This window comes from Bos taurus, chromosome 19 (assembly GCF_002263795.3).
Source record: "Bos taurus isolate L1 Dominette 01449 registration number 42190680 breed Hereford chromosome 19, ARS-UCD2.0, whole genome shotgun sequence".
Classification (NCBI taxonomy): domain Eukaryota; kingdom Metazoa; phylum Chordata; class Mammalia; order Artiodactyla; family Bovidae; genus Bos; species Bos taurus.
In genome coordinates this window covers 54,652,727-54,675,102 of record NC_037346.1, presented here as the reverse complement: position 1 = coordinate 54,675,102, position 22,376 = coordinate 54,652,727, and the positions used below count along the sequence as shown (strand labels likewise).

The following is a 22,376-nucleotide window of genomic DNA, read 5'->3' as shown; positions in this document are numbered from 1 at the left end:
CACAGCTCCCTCCCTGGAGTGTGGGGGCGTTGATGTAATGGTGGGGGAGGAGGGGGCTTCCAGGTGGCATAGGCGAGGGTTCGGCGCTGGGCCTTTCTCTCCAACGTGTTCCACATACTTGAGATGGTTGTGGGCATCGCCCTTCCCCTGAGTTCAACAGCCCGGTGTGACCCAGGGACACCAGCTGGCTCTTGCCCTTGGCTCCTCACACTTTGCCTTCTGCTGATCAGTCTGGCCACCAGAGTCCCCCTGGTGAGCTGGCCTTTTCCTAGGGGGACTTTGAGACCCTCCTACACAGATGCAAGAGGGCCTCTGAGGCAGGCTGGATGTGTCTTTTCCATGCCCGCTCCCTCCTGCCCTGGCAAATTAAAAAAAAGAAAAAAAAAAAAAGAGGAAGGTTTCAAAGTAGTGTTCACAGGTGGGTAGGAACCAGCTCTTGTAAAGGCAGCCTCCCTGTCTCTGGTGTTTACCTGAAGGGGCAGGGCCCTCGAGGACGGGCCTGGGAGAGCTTGGACCTCTTCCAGCTTCTCCTCCTGGCGATGGTCCAAGGCAAGCTGGGTCACTCTGTTGCCGTTGTGTGGGGTTGGGCTGGAGGGGGCTTGCCCAGGGGCAGGGTGGCCGCTTGGTCCCCTCCTGAGGGGGGTCCAGTTCTGTTGGTGCCCTCTCTCGTTGCAAAGTCAGACTGACTCCCATGTAGCATCAGTGCCCTGAAATTAGGAAAAGCATCAAACTGTGAAGGATCCCCAGTGTCAAAAAATTCAAGGACAGCCAACCAGGAGCGCTTTTATTTTTCACCTGGATTGAGTGGGATTATTCCTTTGGGACCTATTTGTGGGCTCAGAAATAAATTGAGAGACTTCCCTGGTGGTCCAGTGGCTAAGACTCTGCGCTCCCAGAGCAGGGGATCTGCCTGGGTTCGATCCCTGGTTGGGGAACTAGATCTCACATGCTGCAACTGAGACCCATCTAAGCCAAGTAAATAATAAATGTTGTTGTTTAAACGCTAAAAAAGAAAGAAAAAAATCAAATATGTTCTCAGTAGAGCTGGCTTGAGCGCTCACGAGTCTCTGAAAAGGGAGGAATTTTAAAAATATGTTTGAGGGGATCCTGAGTGCCTTAGATAAACACTCACTGGACCTGCATTAGGCACGGGGCCTGTGCAGCCAGGGCCTTGAGGGTACAAAGATGATGGAAAGACGTGGGCATTGTTTGCAGGCAAGCTGCATTCTCATGGGAGGCAGGATGCAGAGTGTTAACCTGGCTAGTTAACACCCCCCCACCCCAGCGGTGCAGTCTCCAAAAGCTACCGGATTGCCCTGGGTAGGGGAGGTTTCTGGGGGAGCCGGGATTGAGTGGGCCTTGGAGAATCAGCAGCATTGAGAAGGTGGAGAATAAAGAGGGTCCTTCTAGGTGGGGAATAGAGTGAGTGCCCACTGAGGCTGCAGGGTGCCAGGGGCTTGCGTGGGAACAGCTCTGTGTCTGGCAGTTCCAGTTCTGCTCCAGGCGCTTCCTGGATGCGCCTCGCTCGGTGTTCCAGCCAGGCAGAGCTGCGGGCAGTGTGGCTCAGTGGTTCACAGCACGGGCTCCCGGAGTTAAATCCTAGGCTGCCACCTCCTCCACCTTGTCATGTGTCTCGTTTGCCTCATCTGGTAGACAGGGGCAATGCTGATTTGTTGTAACGATGAAATGAGCTCATGCGTGAAAGGCTTGAATGCCTGCGCCATTCGTAACTCGCTTCATTATCCTTATCACTCGCAGGGAGCACACACACCGAGGCTGTGTGTCACCAGCTTTGCCAGGATGCCTGAGGAGGCTGCTGGCACCCTCCCTGGGCCTCTGTTGGTTTGGAGACCAGAATTGTGGCCCAGGCTTCCCCCTCAGCCCCTTGGTGTCAGAGCGGGCTGCTGTCGAAACCTTTCCGGTGTCCTGAATTTGGGACTTCTGGTGGCATACTGTGCCACTGTGCCTTCAGTGGCCCCGGATCCCCTGGGAATTCTCAGTGCTCAGGGCGCTTAGCTGAGGTCCACGAGCCACAGAAATGCAGAATAAAATCCAGCTGGTGTGCACTTGGGGAATCATTCGGAGATGCTTGGTGACTTTCAGGAGATCTCCGAAGCAGTACCTGGCCTACCGAAGGTTGAAAAGCTCTTGCACTTGCTACGCAGAGCCCTGGGCAGGGCGGGAGGCTGCAGTTCGAGAGATTAGCCGGTAGAGCAGTCTTCCCCACGCCCAGCGCTTGGGGAGCTGAGTTCTGGGAAGCGGAGAGGAGAGGAGCAAGTCCTGGAGCGGGAGCCAGGGGTGAGGGCGAGGAGCACGGGTGGAAGGCCGGTTCCTTCCTCTTTTGGCCCTGCCCCTCCGCCCCACTCTGGCTGCCGCACCTCTGCCTCCTCAGGTCCCAGCCTGCTGGCTCGCTTGGGCTCCTGCAGGGACCTGGGCGGAGAGAAATAGCCACCTCGGGCAGTCTGTCTACGCCTCCATTGGACTGGTGCCTAGGGTCCCAGACCCTTATGGACCCAGAGGCCCTCTCAGTCCTTGGGGAGCTGGCGGAGCCTGATCCTGCGGCCCCTCCCCTCCTCAGCCTGTTGGCAGTTATCTGCCCACCCCTTGGGCTCACCTCTTCCCCCACTGCCCCCCCTCCACCCCCTGCCAAAGCCACCTGCCTGTCAGCATCTCCCCAGCCTGCCCAGAGGGGTTCCAAACACGGAGTGCCACGCATCTGGCAATGCACCTGAGTTTGAGACAACCCACCGTCCTGGAAACCCCTGGGTGAGCCCCGGTGCAGAAAGGGCACGAGATGGCCCCTCAAGGTGGAAGGATGGGCCGGCCATGTGCCCGGAGCTCCTGTGTGTGAGTGTCAACAGAGGGCATCTCACCAGGGACCCCAACAGCCGGAAAAGGCACCCCCCATCATCCTCCGCCCAGCTTCTTGGGCCACCGTCCTCTGAGACTCCCTGCCCATCCCAGGCCCCACAGGGATGGGACCTGGGGGTGGGACCTTGTTTCTGCATGCACTGCTGTTTGTCCATGAGCAGCGCTGTGTGGGCTCTGCAGTTTGCTTAAGATGTACTTGATAAGAAGGGTTCAGCACACTACGGCACAGGGCCCGGCCCCTGGGGCCTTGAGCACCAGTTCCTGGGCGGATCCCGCTGGTGGCCTTGCCTGGGGGAGGGGGGCTGCAGAGAGAGGTCCCAGGCCTTGGGGGGCGGAGGGGCAGGTGGGGGGGTTAAGTGGTGGGTGGGGAGGGAGGTGACATGCTGGGTTCCTGCACCCCTACAGGAGCTATTGCTTTGTTTTTTTATAATTTTTTTTTTTGACTCTGCTGGGTCTTCCGTGTGGCATGCGGGCTTTCTCTAGTTGTGGCTTGCCGGCTTACTTGCTCTGCGGCACGCGGGATCTTAGCTCCCCCCTCACAGCTCAGACCTGCATACCCTGATTGCAAGGTGAATTCTTAACCACTAGATCACCGGGGAAGTTCCTGGAGCTGTAACTTTGGAACACCCCAGCCATAGGCATCGTCAGGGGACTCATGGGGGATCGGTGGGTATGAGTGGCTGGGGATGCCCCTGGGGACCCAAAGAGGAGCACGCAAGGTTACAGACCCCACAGTGCTCCAGCAGAGACCTTGGCCAGTGAGTCCCCATGGCAGCTACAAGATATTGCCTGTCCAGAAGCACTGATGGAAGGGAGCCTGTCCTGCTGGTCACAGGCCTCTGGGGCCGGGGGTCCTGAGGTCAGGCCTGGGGCCATGGGTCCCTGAGTTTGACAGGAGAACTGAAGGATCCCTGAAGCCGGTAGCTGGTCAGCCTGCCCCTTCCCTGTTGGGCAGCTGTAACTGGGCCCAGAAACTCTGTCAAGAGGCGAAGTACCCATGGTTTTGCTGGAGCAGCTGGTCTGAGCTGGGGGTGCCCATTTTGCAAGTTCTTGTCCTGTTTCGAGCCTCCCTGTAGGTTCAGTTATTCTTCCTAGAAGAGTCTGCTGGGCGTTGCTGAGGGCTGGCTCCTTCCTGCGGGCTGGTGGCTTTCAGCACCGCTCTGGAAGGGCGTCCTGGCCTCGGGTCTCCTGGGTTGACTGTGGCCTTCTGCTCCCAGCCCAGTTTCTCCCTGCCTTATCTCCCTGTCCCTACCCTGGGGGCCGGGTCCATTTGCAGCCCACGTGAAGGGGGGGCATTGAGGCGCTGCCCAGGGGAGGGGGAGGCGGCTCCGGGCGTCCTGCTGTCAGTGGCCTCTTGGAAGCCTTGCAACAACCGAGCTTTGTTCCGGGCCTAATCTGACCTGGTTCTGCGAAGCGTGACTGCTGGCAGCCTGCAAGCCTCTGGGATAGGAAGGGGGAGAGGAAGATGATCCCAGCGCACAGGGCAGCCGGCTGCCTGCCCTCTCTGGACGGAGCTCGAGTCCTGGTCATCCTCTGAGCAATGCTGGCTTTGTGACGGCGGAGAGGAACCCTGGATGGCTGCTCCGGCCTGCATGTGTGGCCCCCAGCTTCCCAAGGGCCCCTGGAAGTGCTGGGTGGGGTGAGAAGGGCCAGATCACCCCCTCCCCAGGAAGGAGTGCCCTCTCTGGCCCAGGGTTTCAGAGGCCGGACCGAGGCAAGAGGGATCCCCGTGAGAGATGCGGGTGACTTTGCCTTCTTTCTGGTTCCTGGGGAGGCCTTGTTCCCCCCAGAGCTCTTCAAGGGTAGGTGTACTGTGAAGCCTTGGCTGTGACTGGCCTGCGGGGTCCCTCAAGGCTGTACCTGGGAACCAGGGCTGGCTGCGTCCACCCTAGACCTCCCTGAGAGTGTGCCTGGGCCCCTTGTCTCGGCTGGGCCAGGCGTGTTGGGGCAGCCTGGCCGGGGATCACTCCCACAAACATGGTTACCAGGAGGGGCTGGGCAGACCTGGGCAGAGGCGAGCTGGCGGGCTGCCTTGGGCTTGTCCTGCCAATCAATCTGATCCACATCCTGGGGCCTTCACAGCCCTCCCTTGGACTGTGCCTCCTGTTTCCACCAGGATCGGGGCTCAGCCAGAGAGTAAGGCTCCTGTAACCCAAAGCCACTTGGAAGTGGTTTATTAAATACAACCCCTGTCGTCTTCCAGCCGAAGGACTGGGCTAATCAACCCGGAGGGCTGTCAGGGGGTGGTTTGCAAACCTCATTAATGAACAGGTGACTTGGACTCTAGATGCAGGGCTCAGGCGCAGGTGTTGGGTTTTCGTGCAGAGGTTACCCAGTGTAGATGTCGTGGGGACAACGCCAGGTGGTGGAATGACAGCCGCGTGCACATAGGTGGCCGGAGCAGGGGAGGTAGACTTCCGGTCCATGTCAGGGGCCCCGAGGGGTGGTGAACAAACTCTTGAGCCGTGGGGAGAGGATCTTCCAGGCAGCAGCGTTTTCCTGGTCCCTGGGGCCTGACGCTCTAGCTGCCAAGCCTGTGCCTTACTTTACTTTTAAAAAGGAAAACTTTATAAAAGACACTGTGTATCTCTTCTTTCTCTCTTGCCTTTTTTCCTTTAGTTGTTCGTTTTGTTCATGGTGGTGAAGCTCAGTCACTCAGTCGTGTCCAAGTCTTTGTGACTCCGTGGTCTGTAGCCTGCCAGGCTCCTCTGTTCATAGGATTTTCCAGGCAAGAACACTGGAGTGGGTTGCCATTTCCTACTCCGGGGGAATCTTCCCGACCCAGGGATGGAACCCACGTCTCTGGCATCTCTTGCATTGGTAGGCGGATTCTTTACCACTGAGCCACCTGGGAAGCCCCAGGTAATCTTGTTTGTTACTTGTTACCAAACAATGTGAACAGGAAATTAAAAGGACAGATTCTCCAATCCCATCGGTTACAACATTGTTTTTTGGGTTCCCTTTGGACTTGTTTCCACACGCACCGGTCGTATTGTTTGATAATTCGTATTGTTTGATTTAATTATCAAAGGGATATAATGTTTTTTCAGAGTGTTGCATATTCTCTGTACACATCATCTTTATTTTTTTTAATTTAATTTTATTTTTAAACTTTACAATATTGTATTAGTTTTGCCAAATATCGAAATGAATCCACCACAGGTATACATATGTTCCCCATCCTGAACCCTCCTCCCTCCTCCCTCCTCCCTCCCCATACCATCCCTCTGGGTCGTCCCAGTGCACCAGCCCCAAGCATCCAGTATTGTGCATTGAACCTGGACTGGCGACTCATTTCATACATGATATTATACATGTTTCAATGTCATTCTCCCAAATCTTCCTACCCTCTCCCTCTCCCACAGAGTCCATAAGACTGATCTATACATCAGTGTCTCTTTCGCTATCTCGTACACAGGGTTATTGTTACCATCTTTCTAAATTCCATGTATATGCTTTAGTATACTGTATTGGTGTTTTTCTTTCTGGCTTACTTCACTCTGTATAATAGGCTCCAGTTTCGTCCACCTCATTAGAACTGATTCAAGTGTATTCTTTTTAATGGCTGAGTAATACTCCATTGTGTATATGTACCACAGCTTTCTTATCCATTCGTCTGCTGATGGACATCTAGGTTGCTTCCATGTCCTGGCTATTATAAACAGTGCTGCGATGAACACTGGGGTACACGTGTCTCTTTCCCTTCTGGTTTCCTCAGTGTGTATGCCCAGCAGTGGGATTGCTGGATCATAAGGCAGTTCTATTTCCAGTTTTTTAAGGAATCTCCACACTGTTCTCCATAGTGGCTGTACTAGTTTGCATTCCCACCAACAGTGTAAGAGGGTTCCCTTTTCTCCACACCCTCTCCAGCATTTATTGCTTGTAGACTTTTGGATCGCAGCCATTCTGACTGGGATGAAATGGTACCTCATAGTGGTTTTGATTTGCATTTCTCTGATCATGAGTGATGTTGAGCATCTTTTCATGTGTTTGTTAGCCATCTGTATGTCTTCTTTGGAGAAATGTCTAGTTCTTTGGCCCATTTTTTGATTGGGTCGTTTATTTTTCTGGAGTTGAGCTGTAGGAGTTGCTTGTATATTTTTGAGATTAGTTGTTTGTCAGTTGCTTCATTTGCGATTATTTTCTCCCATTCTGAAGGCTGCCTTTTCACCTTGCTAATAGTTTCCTTTGTTGTGCAGAAGCTTTTAAGTTTAATTAGGTCCCATTTGTTTATTTTTGCTTTTATTTCCAATATTCTGGGAGGTGGGTCATAGAGGATCCTGCTGTGATGTATGTCGGAGAGTGTTTTGCCTATGTTCTCCTCTAGGAGTTTTATAGTTTCTGGTCTTACGTTGAGATCTTTAATCCATTTTGAGTTTATTTTTGTGTATGCTGTTAGAAAGTGTTCTAGTTTCATTCTTTTACAAGTGGTTGACCAGTTTTCCCAGCACCACTTGTTAAAGAGATTGTCTTTAATCCATTGTATATTCTTGCCTCCTTTGTCAAAGATAAGGTGTCCATATGTGCGTGGATTTATCTCTAGGCTTTCTATTTTGTTCCATTGCAGATCATCTTTAATTCTGCTCTTTTCACATGAAAATCAGATCCCATGCATGGATCCCCTAATTACAGTTTGAATGGCTCTTCAGAGTGGGTGTTGCCGAATTTACTTAGCCATCCTCTCGCCAGAGCGCTTGAACGGTCTGCGGATGCTGGCGCTCTTCCTTGGTGGTGGGCGTCCGTGACCCTCAACCGAGAATGCTGTGCTGAGCTGGAGATGTTAACAGTAGCCGTGCTTACAACAGTAGCCGTGCTTACAGCTGTGAGACACGGACTGGCTGGATACTGGAAATTTTTGGAGGCAATTAATTTAATAAAATACTGCCCAAGATGATTCCCAGCATTCCTGGGATGGCTCCAGAAACCAGACAAGTGTTCTTTTCTTTATACAATGTTATTTATTTATTTTTGGCCGTGCTGGATTTTCGTTGCTGCCCGGGCTTTTCTCTAGTTGTGGGGAGCGTGGTGTGCAGGCTTCTCATTGCGGTGGCTTCTCTTGTTGCAGAGCACGGGCTCTAGGGCGCTGGGGCTTCAGTGGTCGGGGCACGGGGGCTCAGTAGTCGCAACTCCCCGGCTCTGAGGGCACAGGCTCAGTCGTTGTGGTGCGTTGTGCGGGCTTAGTTGCTCTGAGGCTTGTGGGATCTTCCCATTTCAGGGATCGAGCCTGCGTTGGCAGGTGAATTCTTTACCATTGAGCTGCCAGAGAAGTTCCAAGCAAGGGTTCTCAACGCAGCAGTTATTAAGAGTTTTAATGAACAGAAAATGCCATTTGCCCCAACTATCAGCCTGCTTATAGCCGCTGAGAAGTCCCAGGGTTTACTTGTCCTTTAAAAGATCTGCCTTGTTGCCTACAGTCTGCAGTTCCTCTCTCTGGCTGGCATATGATGCCAACTGCCCCCCCCCCCCGGCCCCCACCTCTCCTCTCCCTCTCTTCTTTGGCCCCTACAGGTTGCTGGAGGGGGTTTCCTTGCTTCCTTGGGCATGCCTTAGTCTTAGAGATGGGCCACCTGCCCCCAGGTAAGCAGCCACCTCTCCTGGAGATCCTTCATTCTGCTGCCGGGTTACTTGGGCCGCAGTTTCTTCTGGAACCTTCAGGCTCCCCAGGCCAGGCCACAGTGCTGCCTGTCCGGCCGACCTTCCGTGGCTGCTCTTTTGTTTCTCTCCCCTCCCAGCTCCCCTCCCAGGGCCTCTGCCCCTCAGTCCCCGATCACACCTCCCTGTGAGTATCCTTGGATTTAATCTCATGAGCATTGACAGGTTGAGTGAGACACATCCGCCTCTTTGGTGACCTGCTGCCCATTAGGCAGGAGGACTCAAAGGATGGTTCAGCCTTTCTCATATTCCGGGGTGTCCCCTTGCTGCCCCTTTTGTTGTTGTCATTGGTTTCTGATCGCTAACCATCCTCCACCTTATCCACAATTTCCCCCTTGGTCCGTGGGCCCTACTTTGTTAGTCTGCTCATCTTTCTCATGTGAACAGTTTGCTCATGGCATGTGAACCAGGGTCTAACCAGGAAATAAAAACCACTCCAGGATTTAGAACAGAAGGACTTAAATGTACAGAAGATGGAGAAGCCATAGGGCACAAATAGGCAGCCAGGTGTGTGTGTGGGGTTTATAACAGCTCTTTAACAATACGCATGGAATTATTTGTTGAGACAATTGGGGCTTCCCAGGTGGCTCAGAGGTTAAAGCATCTGCCTGCAATGCGGGAGACCTGGGTTCGATCCCTGGGTCAAGAAGATCCCCTGGAGAAGGAAATGGCAACCCACTCCAGTATTCTTGCCTGGAGAATCCCATGGACGGAGGAGCATGGTGGGCTACAGTCCACGGGGTCGCAAAGAGTCGGACACGACTGAGCAACTTCACTTTCACTTATTTGTTGAGAATGAGAAAAGACATTTGAGATTATAAATTTTAAACAGTGGGCAAATTTCATAAGCATCCTCCCAATTCAGAAAGCTAATATTATTATTTTTTTTTATTAATCAACTACTTGTCCTGTCTCTCCAAAGTAATTTATTTCCCTGTATTTTTTGGCTGAACACTGCTTGATCACTTCTTTATATGATGACTGTGTAATATGGTTTTTTACTGAGAGACTAGAAAGATAATTCATCTCTTAGTTAATCAAAATTTAGGAACTTCCCTGGTTGAGCGGGGAGGGTCCAGTAATTAAGACTCTGCCCTGCCATTACAGGGGACACGGGTTTGATCCCTGGTTGGGGAACTAAGATCCTGCATACTGTGCAGTGTGGCCAAATAATTTTTTTTTTTTAATTTTTACTTTTGGTTGTTGGGATGTGTGAAAAAGGGTACCTTAACTCAGAGCTTGTGGCACCTGCTGCAATTTTTCATCCTATAAACACAAGAATTCTGATAAATTCCGTTTTCATGTGATTCCCATCCAGAAAGAAAGAGACAAGTACAGGGCATTTGTAACTGTACGTGGTTTGCATGTGTGCTAAGTTGCTTCAGTCGTCTCTGACTGTTTACGACCCCATGGACTGTAGCCCACCAGGCTCCTCTGTCCATGGGGATACTCCATGCAAGAATACTAGAGTGGGTTGCCGTGCCTTCCTCCAGGGGATCTTCCCTACCCAGGGATCAAACCTGAGTCTCTTATGTCTCCCACATTGGCAGGCAGGTTCTTCCCACTTGGGAAGCCACGACTTTATGTGGTACATTATTACATTTTTTTATGACCAGAGATACTTTCTGTTTTGAGTTGAAGAGAATTGGATTCTCTGCTTACAATGTTATATTTGGTGACTGGAATAATTTCCCACAGATCAGCCTCTGGCTAGGTCTTCCCTGGTGGCTCCATCATTAAGAATCTGCCTGCATTGCAGGAGACCAGGGTTCAATCCCTGGATCGGAAAGATCCTCTAGAGATGAAAATGGCAACCCACTCCAGTATTCTTGTCTGGGAAATCCCAAGGACAGGGGAGCCTGGTGAACGATAGTTCATGAGATCACAAGAGTCAGACACGACTTAGCGACCAAACCACCTCTGGCTCCATATGCTTCAGGTCTTGCTCTCCCACACTTGCCCACATTTTTCTGGCAACAGGTACTGCAGGACACATTCATATCTTTTTGTCCATTTATTTTATTATAATTTTTTTAACTTTTAATTTTGTATTGGGGTATAGCCAATTAACAATGTTGCAACAGGTTTAGATGAACAGCGAAGGGACTCAGCCATATACCTGTATCCATTCTTCCCCAAACTCCCCTCCCATCCAGACTGCCACAGAACACTGAGGAGAGTTCCACGGGCTCTACAGTAGGTCCCTGTTAGTATCCATTTTAAATACAGCAGACACATTCCTATCTTATTCCTTCAGATTTTGCACAGTAGATTTGGGAAAGTAAGTAGGAGTATTCCTGGCCTTAACATGGGGGTGACGAGCAGTCACTTAACTATGCACGGAAATAACTGTAAACCTTGTAAATAAAGCCCACTGAGAGCCGAACTGTTCTCCCAATTCTGCTTTTCACCAGCAGGAGCCCCCGAAGGCCAGCCACCCCTCCACTGGAGAAAGGACAGGGGGCAGGAACTCTGAGCAGGAGAAAGCAATCGTAGCTGACTGGGGTTAAAATTTATTCCATTTTGCAAATTTTGCAAAAACACTTGACTGTGTGAACGTATTTCTATGGCCCTTGTCAAGTACCTTGAAGTGGGATGTACCTGAACTAAGAACCCTGGTGTTTGATGTTTCTTAGCTTCTTGGAGACAATCAGAGATCAGCAGGGGAGAAGTCATTACTCCCCATCCGCCCCCCATCAAAGGATCAGAGGGAGGAAGGCGTGTTATCAGAGTCCAGGGATCAGGGTTACCTGATGGAACGCTGGACGAAGGTGAATCTGCCCGAAGGTGAACCTGCCTGGCTGGAGCTGCAGCTGCAGAGCAGACAAAATCTGCTGTTGGAGAAACCTTCCAAGGGAAAGATCTACCCTGGTTCTCCCTGACTCTCACCTTCCAGTCTCCTCCTATAGGTGGAATCCTGCCAAAAGGCTGTAGACCTGGGGACCCAGAGACCTCAGCCTGCAGAGGTCAACTCCTCTGCCACTGAAGAGAGCCTGGGAAGGGAGAAGGATGAAGGGTACATTTCTGCTTTAAATTATCTGTTGTTTAGCTGAAATTCAGACTTAGCTGTCATGCTTTTGTGTTGTTTTTATTTGGCTGTGCCCCTCAGCTTGTGGGATCTTAGTTTCTGACCAGGGATTGAACCCATATCCTTGGCAGCAAAAGCATGGAGTTCTAACTACTGGACCACCAGGAATTCCCAAGTATCGTGTATTTTGGATGGCAGGGTCTTTTATGTGAATGGGACCCAGAGTGCAGATGCCCAGGGCTGGTGAACCCTCAAGGGAAGGGCCCCGTGCGTTCTTGGTCAGCACTGATGTCATGTGATGAACTTGGCCTCTAGCGGTGATGACCCAGGCCCTCTGCAGGCACTTCCTCGGCCTGTGGTATCCGTGTTGCCTCCCCGCTGGGCCGGGAGCGCCACCAAGAGGGTGGCCAGCTCACTGTTGGTCACGGCTGTGTCCCCATCTCCTTACACAGTGCCTGGTACAGAGGAGATGCTCACCAATATTTTCATGAGTCTACATTTTGTAGGGGTGGAAACCGAGGCTTAGAAAGACTAAAAACTTACCTGACGATGCACTGAGAGCTGGAGGCAGATTTGCACCCTGGTGTCGCTTACTCTCCCCTGGGTGTGGCTCTGCCTGGCCCCACCCTAGCCGTCAGCATCAAGGGCTAGGCCCCCTTTGGGCTGGGGCTTTGCAGCTGGGTGGGCTGTGGGCCAGGAGCACTCCCTCCACTTGAAAAGGGGAATGGCAGGTCAGGGCAGAAGTCAGAGAAGGGACTAGAACCTGTGGCTTTGAGACCCCAAGCTTTGCTGAAAACGGAACTTTCTGCAGTTTTTTAGTCTTATGCCGGAGCAGGTCAGCAAGGCTGAATCCTTGAGGTTCCTTTTAATCCGCAGCCCCAGCTGCCAGCCTGGAGGGAGGAGGAAGGCTGCCCTGCTCACCTGTTGAGTGCACACCTCAGTGGGCAGCAAAGGCGAAGGGCAGAAGAGGGAGAAGAGGAAGGAGGCTTATCTCCTTATCTCAGGTTCCTCTGAAGATAAGCCTGGAATGGGACTCTTCACTGCCAGCTGAAGCCCTTGGCTTTGATCCAGACAGCTCTTCACAGCCTCTGTGAGCACAGGAACCTCAGGGGAGGGGAAGACTGTGGTGCTGGGGGCAGCCGGAGTGGCAGGAGGCTCCTGGCCAAGGTCCAAATGACTTTGTCCTTTCCGGAGGGACTCGTGTGATTCTTAAGAAAAAATTGAGTATTGATTCCTTTCCGCAGATAATCTCCTGTCGTTATTGAAGATGGGTGTTTGTGCTCGAGTGTGCACGGTGCTCCTTCCTGCAAAGCTCCCTTTTGAGAAAATGGTGACTTTCTGGCTGGGAAGGGCTGCCCGGTCCCATGCGTTGCTGGCACTAGAGCAAAGGATGTGTGTGTGCGTGTGTGCGTGTGGCCACGTCACCCTCCCCCGGGGACAGCCTGATTCCTGCTCTGCCCCCTCCTTGGCTTAAGATGTCTGGGGTGTGTGAGACCCCAGAGGGGTTGAGGACGGCCACCCCGATCATGGGTGGGACAGTGGCTCTGCGACCCCAATAGGAGATGATGGTGCCTGAAGTCCCCTGTCACTAATATAATAATAATACACTGGGCTTCCCTGATGGCTCAGTGGTAAAGAACCCGTCTGCCAATGCAGAAGACGTGAGTTCGATCCCTGGGTCAGCAGGATCCCCTGGAGGAGGAAATGACAACCCACTCCAGTATTCTTGCCTGGAAAATTCCATGGACAGAAGAGCCTGGTGGGCTACAGTCCATGGGGTCGCAAAAGACTCAGACACGACTCAGCAACTAAACAATAATACAGTAGCTCCAGAGTCTGTTTAGATTCCCAGTGCACATTTAATCTAGCATTTTGCCAGATTCTCTCATAAAAATTTGGCTGAAAGGAAAAAATATAAGAGGTCTTCACAGTAACTGTGTCCTTCTCTCTCTTTTCCAGACTCCCCAAATTATATGCACAGGGAACGCCCATGAGATAGGCATCCAGGCCCCTAGACTTGGGGGGCCAGCACTGGTCTGCCCAGTTGAGGGGCACCTGGCTGGTCTATGGTGAAGGGTCAGGGAGAATGCAGGGCTGTTTACCTGGGCGTGGGCTCTGCCATCAGGCTGCAGTAATGGCTCTCCACCCCATGGTAGTTTTACAAGGCAATGCTCCCCAGAGCACCCCAGCTATCCTCCCCCTGCCCCTGGCCACCTCGATCATGGGTGGGACAGTGGCTCAGCCCCTTTCTCTCAAGGACCAAGGAGCCCCATCTCTGTGTCTGGCCACCTTTCCTGATTGAAATGCTGTGTTTTCATTCACTCTGGGACACGGACCAGCAGTGAGTCCTGTCCCTACTCACAGCTTCCTCCTATTTTTTGCTTCATCTGATCTGAAGTGTTTCTTTTTTTTTAAATTAATTTATTTTTTGTCTGTGCTGTGTGGCATGTGGGATCCTAGGTTCCCTGTCAGCAACTGAACCCACGCTCCCTGCAACGGAAGCGCAGATTCTTAACCAGTAGACCACCAGGGAAGTCCCAGAAGTGTATTTTAATCTTGTGGCCTCCACGTGTGAAACCTGACTAGTGTTCGTCACTGGCCTATAGCTCGTGAACACTTGGGAAGTGGCCTTGGCCCTGCCTAGGTGAGCACAGGTGCCAGATGGGGAGTTTCGGGGGCAGAGGGGCAAGTATGGGATCTCACTGGGATTCACAGCCCCCAAATCGTCACTGTTTTCTCTGGATCACAGACCCTGTCCTGGCTTCCTCTAATGAGCAGTCCATCCTAGAGGCTGGGAGGGCTGTCAGCTTCCCTTAGTTGGCAGGGAATCCAATAGGACTTCTGGTAGCTCTTCTTGCGGTAGCAGCACCCTGGCTGCAACGTGCAAGGTGCGTGGGTTATAACTTGAAAGTGAAAGTCGCTCAGTCGTGTTCGACTCTTTGTGACCCGATGGACTATACAGTCCGTGGAATTCTCCAGGCCAGAATACTGGAGTGGGTAGCCGTTCCCTTCTCCATGGTTATAACTTACATTTTGTTTAAATGCATAAGCACAGGGCAGCCAGCGGTTGTGAATGTCCGACTGTAAATCCCTGGGTCCAGGCTGGTGTATGTATGTGGCTGTCGTATAATATGGTGGTTTAGTCCCTAAGTTGTGTCTGACTCTGCGACCCCGTGGATCATAGCCCTCTAGGCTGCTCTGTGCATGGGATTCTCCAGGCAAGAATACTGGAGTGGGTTGCCATTTCCTTCTCTAGTCATATTATATATATATATATATATTTTTAAACAGGGCTGCAGCCAAGCCTCTTTTCTTTTTTAAAAAATATTTGTTTGGCTGCTTTGTGTCTTAGTTGTAGCACTCGAGATCTTTGGTCTTTGTTGAGACGAATGGGATCTAGCTCCTTGACCAGGGATCGAACTTGTGTTCCCTGTATTGGGAGGTGGATTTTTAACCACTGGACCACCAGAAGGGTCCCAATAATTATTATAATAATAATTTATATTAGTATATCATTGATATCCTAAAAATGATATTATCTGTTGAGTGTTTATTTTGTGGCAGGCACTGTGCTAAGTGCCTGCAACATGTGGCCTCATTTAGTCTTAGTCGCCTGTGAGTAATCCCCATTTCTGTCCCCATTCTGCAGATGGGAAAGCTGAGGCTTGGAAAGGGGAGGTCATTTCTGGGATCCACAGTGAGTGCCTGGCGAGGTCTGGATTCAAGCCCTGTTCATCTGGCTGCAGGCTTTCCTGCCTCCCTCAAATAATTTGGTTTGGGATGATGCCAGAGAGCTGAACTTCAAATCATCTCCCCTCTTTCCGAGTATGTTTTATTTTAAAATCGCATAAAAAGCACCCTGTTCTCCCCTGGAGAGAGCCATTCGATGTCTTGGAGGCTTTTCCGGCTACCTGTTCGCCGGTCTCGGACACAGACCTGAGGAGTTAGGTCCGAGGAACTGAATTTCAGCTGCTGTAGGTTTGGGGTTTCTTCCAGGGCTCTGGTGGAGGTGGCCCCAGGCTCGGGAACCTTGGGTGGCTGCCTCCCCTTCTTTTTTAAGGGAGCAGGCCTGGCATCTTCTCTGTGCCAGGGGCTGCCTGGCACCAGCCGTACATTTCGGGAAATCTGAAAAATAAACTGTAAATAAAACCATAACTCCACCCAAGACATCTGAGACATGGGCTGTCTTCCTTATTAACATGGCTCTATCCCCACTGTGGGTTTGGTTCTTGGGGGTCAGATGCCTGGGGTTGGGGTTTAACCTGAACGGACCCTTTTGTCTCTCTCTCTTTTTTTAAAATCTTTGTCCGGGAGGGTGGGCGTCCAGCTGGCATGGGGGGAGGTGCAACCGGAAGTGACTCGACCCACAGGAATGTGGGGTCTGGTCTTTCTCCATTCCACACCACGCTGTCTCCGTATCGAGGATTCACTGGGCTTGTGGGCTCAGCTGTCGCTCTCAGCCCAGACAGCTGACTTCCAAGCAGCTCATTGTGTGTGTGTGTATGTTGGGGGTGGTGGTGGGACAGATGTTGAGAATTCTCCTGTGTCACTGAATGCAGTGCAGCTCCCCGTTAGGGTGTGGAGGAGGTCGCAGCCATCACGGAGACGAGGCTGGAGCTGGCACCAGGGGTGCGCATGCTCACTCTTCTGTCCTCTCAGCAGCCTTGGGGGCAGCGCCTGCCTCCACCTCACTCTCCCCCCAGCTCTTGAATCAGAGCCACTCCAGGTTTGCCCTCTCCTCCCCGCATTCTGGGAGCCGGATGCCGACACCTCATGCCCCCACAGGTCAGAGCCTGTGCTCCATCCAGCCTGTCTGGCGGGGCCAGCCTGGAATCACCATTTGCCTTTATCACTCAGCAGGGTGATTCGCCTTTATCACTTTTCATCAGTGTCACATGGGTGCCCATGGAAGGATGCTCCCATCTCTGCTGTGTGAGGCCAGCGGTAGTCAAAGTTCCTCAGAACAACAGTTCTAGTAGGAGAGAGGGAGGGAGTGATGAGGAATTGGCTCGTGCAGTTACCATCTGCCTTCTGCAAGTTGGACACCTAGGGAGGCCACTGGTGGATTCAGTCTAAGTCTGAGGACTGAGAACCCAGGGGAGGCGATGCTAGTCCTGGGGCAGGAGGAGACCAGGGCTGCAGCTCAGGCAGTCGGGCAGAGAGAGAATTCTCCTTCCCTCTGCCTTTTGTTCTGTTCAGGCCCTCTCGGGACTGGAGGATGCCCGCCCGCACTGGGAGATGATCTGCTTCTCCCAGACCACCAGGCACATGTTCATCTCATCCAGAAACACCCTCACAGACAAGGCCAGAAATAGTGTTTAGCCAAATATCTGGGCACCCTGGGATCCGATTAAAAATGACACATACAATCAACCATAGTGGTCTCTGTTATGGCTGGGGTGGGGCCAGGGGCTTTGTAGGAGTTTTGACAGCTTCAGGGCTTCTGACCCTCACTTCCCTCATCTATGAAATGGGGTGGTGGCACCTGCCTCATGGGCCTGTCACACTGAGTGAGTAGGAGAATGGACCTAAAGCCCATGGTTGTCATGGAGCCTTGGTGCTGGAAGTGGCTGTGGGAGCCCAGTGTCCACCTGGCCCTCCTTCAAGGACCCTCCAGTCCTCATCTCCTCAAAGCCTTACCAGTCACCCTAGCTCCCAGTGCTCACCACTCTCGGGAACTGCAAGTCAAGTGCGTCTCTTGCAGTGTTGTTTACATGGGGAGTGTGTGTGTGTGTGTGTGTGTGTGTGTGTGTGTCTGTGTCTGTCTTAGTCATTCAGTTGTGTCTGACTCTTTGCGACCTCATGGACTGCTTGCCAGGCTCTTCCGTCCATGGGATTCTTCAGACAAGAATACTGGAGTGGGTTGCCATTCCTTTCTCCAGGGGATCTTCCCAACCCAGGGATTAAACCCAGGTCTCCCACATTGCAGGCAGATTCTTTACCATCTGAGCCACCAGGGAAGCCCATTTACATGGTAGGTGAGTTCAGCTCAACCTGGGGCCGTCTTGGGGTCTTCCCCAGCCTTGAAGGAGGCCAGGGCTTAGTGGCAGGTATTTGCCAACACCAGGCCCTGAAAGACAGCCCTCTTCCCATCTTGTTGTCAGCTGTTGAGTCATCCTGCAGACCTGACGACTGTCTGCGTCCCTGGGGCTGGACAGGAAGACCAAGCCTGCAGGCTGCCCTGCTCAGGGCTCTGGAAACTTTCAAAACAAAGCTGACTGCATTCACTCCTGGTCGGTCATAGTTTAGAAGTGGGCTTGTGCAGTAAGTGATGAATGAATGAATGAGTCTCTCTGGCGGACTGCAGGGGAGGAGCTGGCATGTCTGACTCTAGCAATCTGGGTGCGTGTCAGACGGTGGAGGCTGCAGGCAGGTGTCCGGGTCCAGCCTGGGCCCGTCCTGGGCTGCAGGTTCTTCTCCAGCGTGTGTTGTTGTCCGCGGGGAAGGCTTCTGCTGGGCTTGCCCTGGTCGCCCAGACAGCAGACCCCAGGGCACCATGACCTTGGCAGCAGTAGGACAGCCACCTGCCTCCCCGTCTTAGAGACCTCTTGAGTTTGGTCGGCTTAGCACCTCAGCAAATCTGCTCGAGTTGGGACTTGCCTGCCTTGAGCCTCCCCAGGGATCAAGCGCTGGGCCGAGGGGCATGTGCAGGGAGGCAGGAGGCTGACTTCACCCGGAGCTCTGTTCTGGCTCCCTCCTGGGGGGCAGGGAGGGAGGAGAACAGCTCGCCCCCCACTCTGCCCAGTCCAGCCTGGCTTACCTCGTGTTGCAGACCCAGGACAGGGAAACCCCAGTTCCCAACAAGGTAGACGCGGGTTGTACCGGAGCCGGCGTGTGCCTGACCCGTGCCAGCACCTGTTCATCCTGCAGACAGTCCTGGCAGCCGGCACCCTGGAGCCCAGCCCAGGTTTTGGAGTTCGATGGACTTCACTTTGTTCTGGGCTCAATTCCTCATAGCTGTGTAGCCTCAGACAAGTGACGCAACCCCACTGAGACTTGGTTATCTCATCTGCAAAATGGGGTAATAAGGGTCGGGTGGGAAAATGTGCATCAAGGGTTTGACCCAGTGCCTGGTCCGCATCCAGACGGTGGAAGCTGTTCCTGCAGGTGGCCGCTGGGGCCAGGTGTTACCTGGGAGGACCTCTGGCCCCACAAGGAGTGGGTTTCTGGTTCTGAACCCCCTGACAGGAGCCAAGGTGAGGATATGCCCAGTGTTAACCTTCCTCTGGTGGCCTTGGGTGACCTTTGCCCTCTGCCCCTGTCTTTAGGAGTCACACGGACCTCCAGCGGCCGTCTCCGGAAGCTTGGTGACCCAACTGGCCCGGGTAAGTGGCTAGTTCAGCCTTGGCCCACTTGGTTCCTCTGGGGTCAGGAGTTACTGCTCATGGGCTCTGAAGAGACTCTGCCAACCATGACCCGGCCTGGGTCAAGGGGTGGGGATGGAGGGGGTGGAGGGGGTACCGGGCTCCACCTCTCAACTTTGGTGCCCCCGCCGAGTCTGTGTGACTTCTCCCCTCTGGGTGTCTCCGGCCTCCCAGACCTGAGCCCTGGTGTAGTCATCACAGGAACTGACCATACATCTTTGTGGTCACGTCCAGTGGCCAGGCCCAGGGCCTGAGCTCCATTCATGGCCTCTTGTCAGAGGACATTGGGGCCCGGGGTGAAGGGACTTGCCCCCCCTTGGAGATGACAGGGGTGTGCTGGGGACCTGCTGGGTGCCAGACCCAGGTTGGACGGGCAGAGGGAGAAGGAGGGGTTGTCCCACTGAAGCCCACCCCCCCGAGCCCACGCCCCCACCTTCTTGATCACAGAATTTTTTGTGTTGGTGGAAATATTTTATATCTGCATCATCCAGGACCGTGGCCCCTGGCCACACGTGACTGGAGCACCTGAACTGTACGTTGTCTGTTTTATTCATTCATCTGCATAGAATTTAACTAATTTTATTTTGTATTAATTCCCACTTCGTATCGTCATGTGGCTGGTGGCTATGAAATTAGACAATTCCAGACCAGGCCAGCTCTCTGGGACCCCAGAATTCTGAACCCAGATGTTCCTGGGCCCACTTCAGGGGCTAGCCCAACCTCTCCCCAAGTCCGCCCTCTGGAGGTGACCCCTGCCAGTGGGCTGGGTACCGCTAGGCTTGAGTGGTGGCTGAGGATGGATCTTTGCAGGGAGTGGGGGTCAGGGGTGGGACTTGAGGTGCCAAGGGACGTGCAGGCTGGCCTCCACACGAGTGTGTGGGAGGGACAGGAAGGGTGACGCAGGCAGGAGGCCTCTGGTCGGGGAATGAATCACGTCCGCAGTTAAGGGGAGGCTCCGCCCCCTGCAGACATGGGCCGCTAACCCCTGGGCTGCCCAGATGCCGCTCTGTTCCTGGGAGCCTTTCTTGGAGCTCTTCGCCTCTGCCGCCGTCTGCCTCTCCATCTCCCTTCGTCTCAGTGCTGGGGGAGGCCCATGCGCTCCAGGAGTGAGGTCTCCGCAGGCTAGCTCCCTGGGCTGCGTGGACACAGTCTGCTCCTGGCTCTTACTTCCCTGTGCCCAAGGAGGCCAGTTCTGTGCCATCAGCACTTGGCAGCCATGACCGCAGCTCCACTTGGAAGCCTAAGGCATAATTTGCCCAAGCCCGAAGCTGCAAGCCGTGATCTGGGTTTCACACGGAGCCGCCTGCTGACACACGGAATCCTGTCTCTGGGGGCCTCTGTGGGCTCCGGCCCAGACACCCTTCCCTCATCTTCCCGGCTCTTGGCTCCAGTCCCAGCCTCCCTGCAGCTAAGACCTGGGTCCAGGCGGGGTTCTCTCCCGGACCCCCAGCCTCTCAACGCCCCAGTCCAGCTGACCTCACAAGAACCCCCATTTGGAGCTTGCCACCCCCTCCTCTCCTCTGTCTCTTCCTCTGCCTGATCCCCTGTATCTGGACCCCACACCCATCTCCTCCCCAGAAGGCCAAGGGCCTTCTTTGTGATGCCCCTTTATTTCAGGTTTTCACGAGACGAGTAGGGATGGCTGTTTCTGGCATGAGCCACATAGCCCATCAGCTTAGACTACCCACGGGTAACTGTATGGTCAGCTCACTCACTTTATGTCCTTTTTGTAAAAAAAAAAAAGAATAGTTGGACATATTAAAAAATGTGAAGGGGACTTCCCTCATGGTCCAGTGTTTAAGACTCCATACTCCCAACGCGGGGGGCCTGGGTTCGGTCCCTGGTCAGGGAACTAGACCCCACATGCCATAGTATGTGCCAGAGACACAGACCTGGTACAGCCAAATAAATAAATACGTGATAAATATGGCTTTTAAAATGTGAAGAATATAATGACACCTGTACACCCAGCATCCCGCTTAAGAAATAAGGTGTTACAGGTGCAGCCCCAGCGCTCGGGTGACCCTCGTCCCCACTGAGGTGAGCACCCACCTGAATTCAGAATGGCTTGCTGCCGGGTGTGTCTGTACCGTGTGCTGCGTCTGCAGCCGACGCTCCGTCTGCTCCTGACACTGGCAGTGTCGAATCACGGGTGCGAGGGGCGCTGGCTGCTGCCTTTTGCTTTTTCACGAGATGGGACGACCTTGAGGTTTGCCCACTTACCCACAGAGCTCTGTGTAGCTCTTGTGCTGTGCTGTGCGTAGTCGCTCAGTCGTGTCCGACTCTTTGCGACCCCACGGACTATAGCCCGCCAGGCTCCTCTGTCCATGGCGATTCTCCAGGCAAGAATACTGGAGTCGGCTGCCATGTCCTCCTTCAGGGAATCTTCCCAACCCAGGGATCGGACCCAGGTCTCCCGCATTGCGGGCAGATTCTTTACTGTTTGAGCCACCATGGAAGCCCAAGAATACTGGAGTGGGTGGCCTATCCCTTCTCCAGGGGATCTTCCCGACCTAGGAATCAAACCGGGGTCTCCTGCATTACAGGTGGGTTCTTTACCAGCTGAGCTACCAGTGTATCTCTTAAGTTTGTTTATTTGACCGCGGGTGGGTAGTGCCCCCGTGTGGGGAGGGCGAGTTTTCTACCCCTTGGCCAGATACTAGGGGTCCATGGAAGGTTTCTTCTGTTGCAGACACCGCTGGACACATTCTCCTGGGTCCCACGCATGTGTGTGTTCCCCTGGGCAAGTCGCCTGGGCTCTGGGGATGCTTGCCCTGGGCCCTTGCAAGTGGCTTCCACTCTGCTCTCCCTTTCTGTGCCCTGAGTAGCCACCCTGAGCGGCTGCCTCCCAGACCTGCCGAACTTTGCCCCGATTCCCACGGTACCCATGGCATTTCCCCTCTGTCTGTTTCCTCACCTCCATTGCCCGACCCATGCTGGTCTGTCCCCTGGCTGGGATCCCTGGGGCCTTCTCCTTCTGCCCTGACATCTGGTGTGTGGCTGGGTCCTGCTTTTCCTCCTTCAAGTGCTGCTGGGGGTGGTGGCCTCGTCCCCTGACCCGCCCTCGTCCCTTCTGTCGTGGGTTCAACAGTGCCAACCACCCCCGATTCATATTCACTTAGAACCTCAGAAAGCGACTTTATTTGGACATAGGGCTTTTGGAGGTTCAGGGCCTAGAGATGGGGTCATAGAGGAGTAGGGTGGCCCTAAATCCAATGACTGGGCTCCTTATAAGAAGAGAGACACGGACGCACAGGAAGGAGGCCACGTGAAGACAGAGGCAGAGATGGGAGCTTTGCGGTCACACGCCATGGGATGTCTGGGGCCACGGGAAGATGGACAAGGGAAGAATTTTTTCCCAGAGCCCCTGGAGGGATCACGGCCCTGCTGACACCTTGTTTGGCCTTCTGTCTCTAGAACTGTGAGAGAATTAATTTCTGCTATTTTTAAGCCACCCGGTA

At 53.4% G+C, this 22,376-nt stretch overlaps 1 protein-coding gene across 2 annotated transcripts in view; it reads left to right on the top strand.

Annotated features, from left to right (window-relative positions):
* Positions 1-22,376, top strand: part of SEPTIN9 (septin 9) — a 179,486-nt gene that overhangs the window by 1,396 nt on the left and 155,714 nt on the right. The window contains exon 2 of one of the 2 annotated variants that reach the window (XM_003587484.6): positions 18,820-18,876. The exons of the other annotated variant lie outside the window; for it this stretch is intronic. Within the exon in view, the coding sequence (XP_003587532.1) occupies positions 18,820-18,876 (57 nt within the window). The remainder of the gene's footprint in view (positions 1-18,819; positions 18,877-22,376) is intronic. 2 annotated transcript variants of the gene reach the window in all.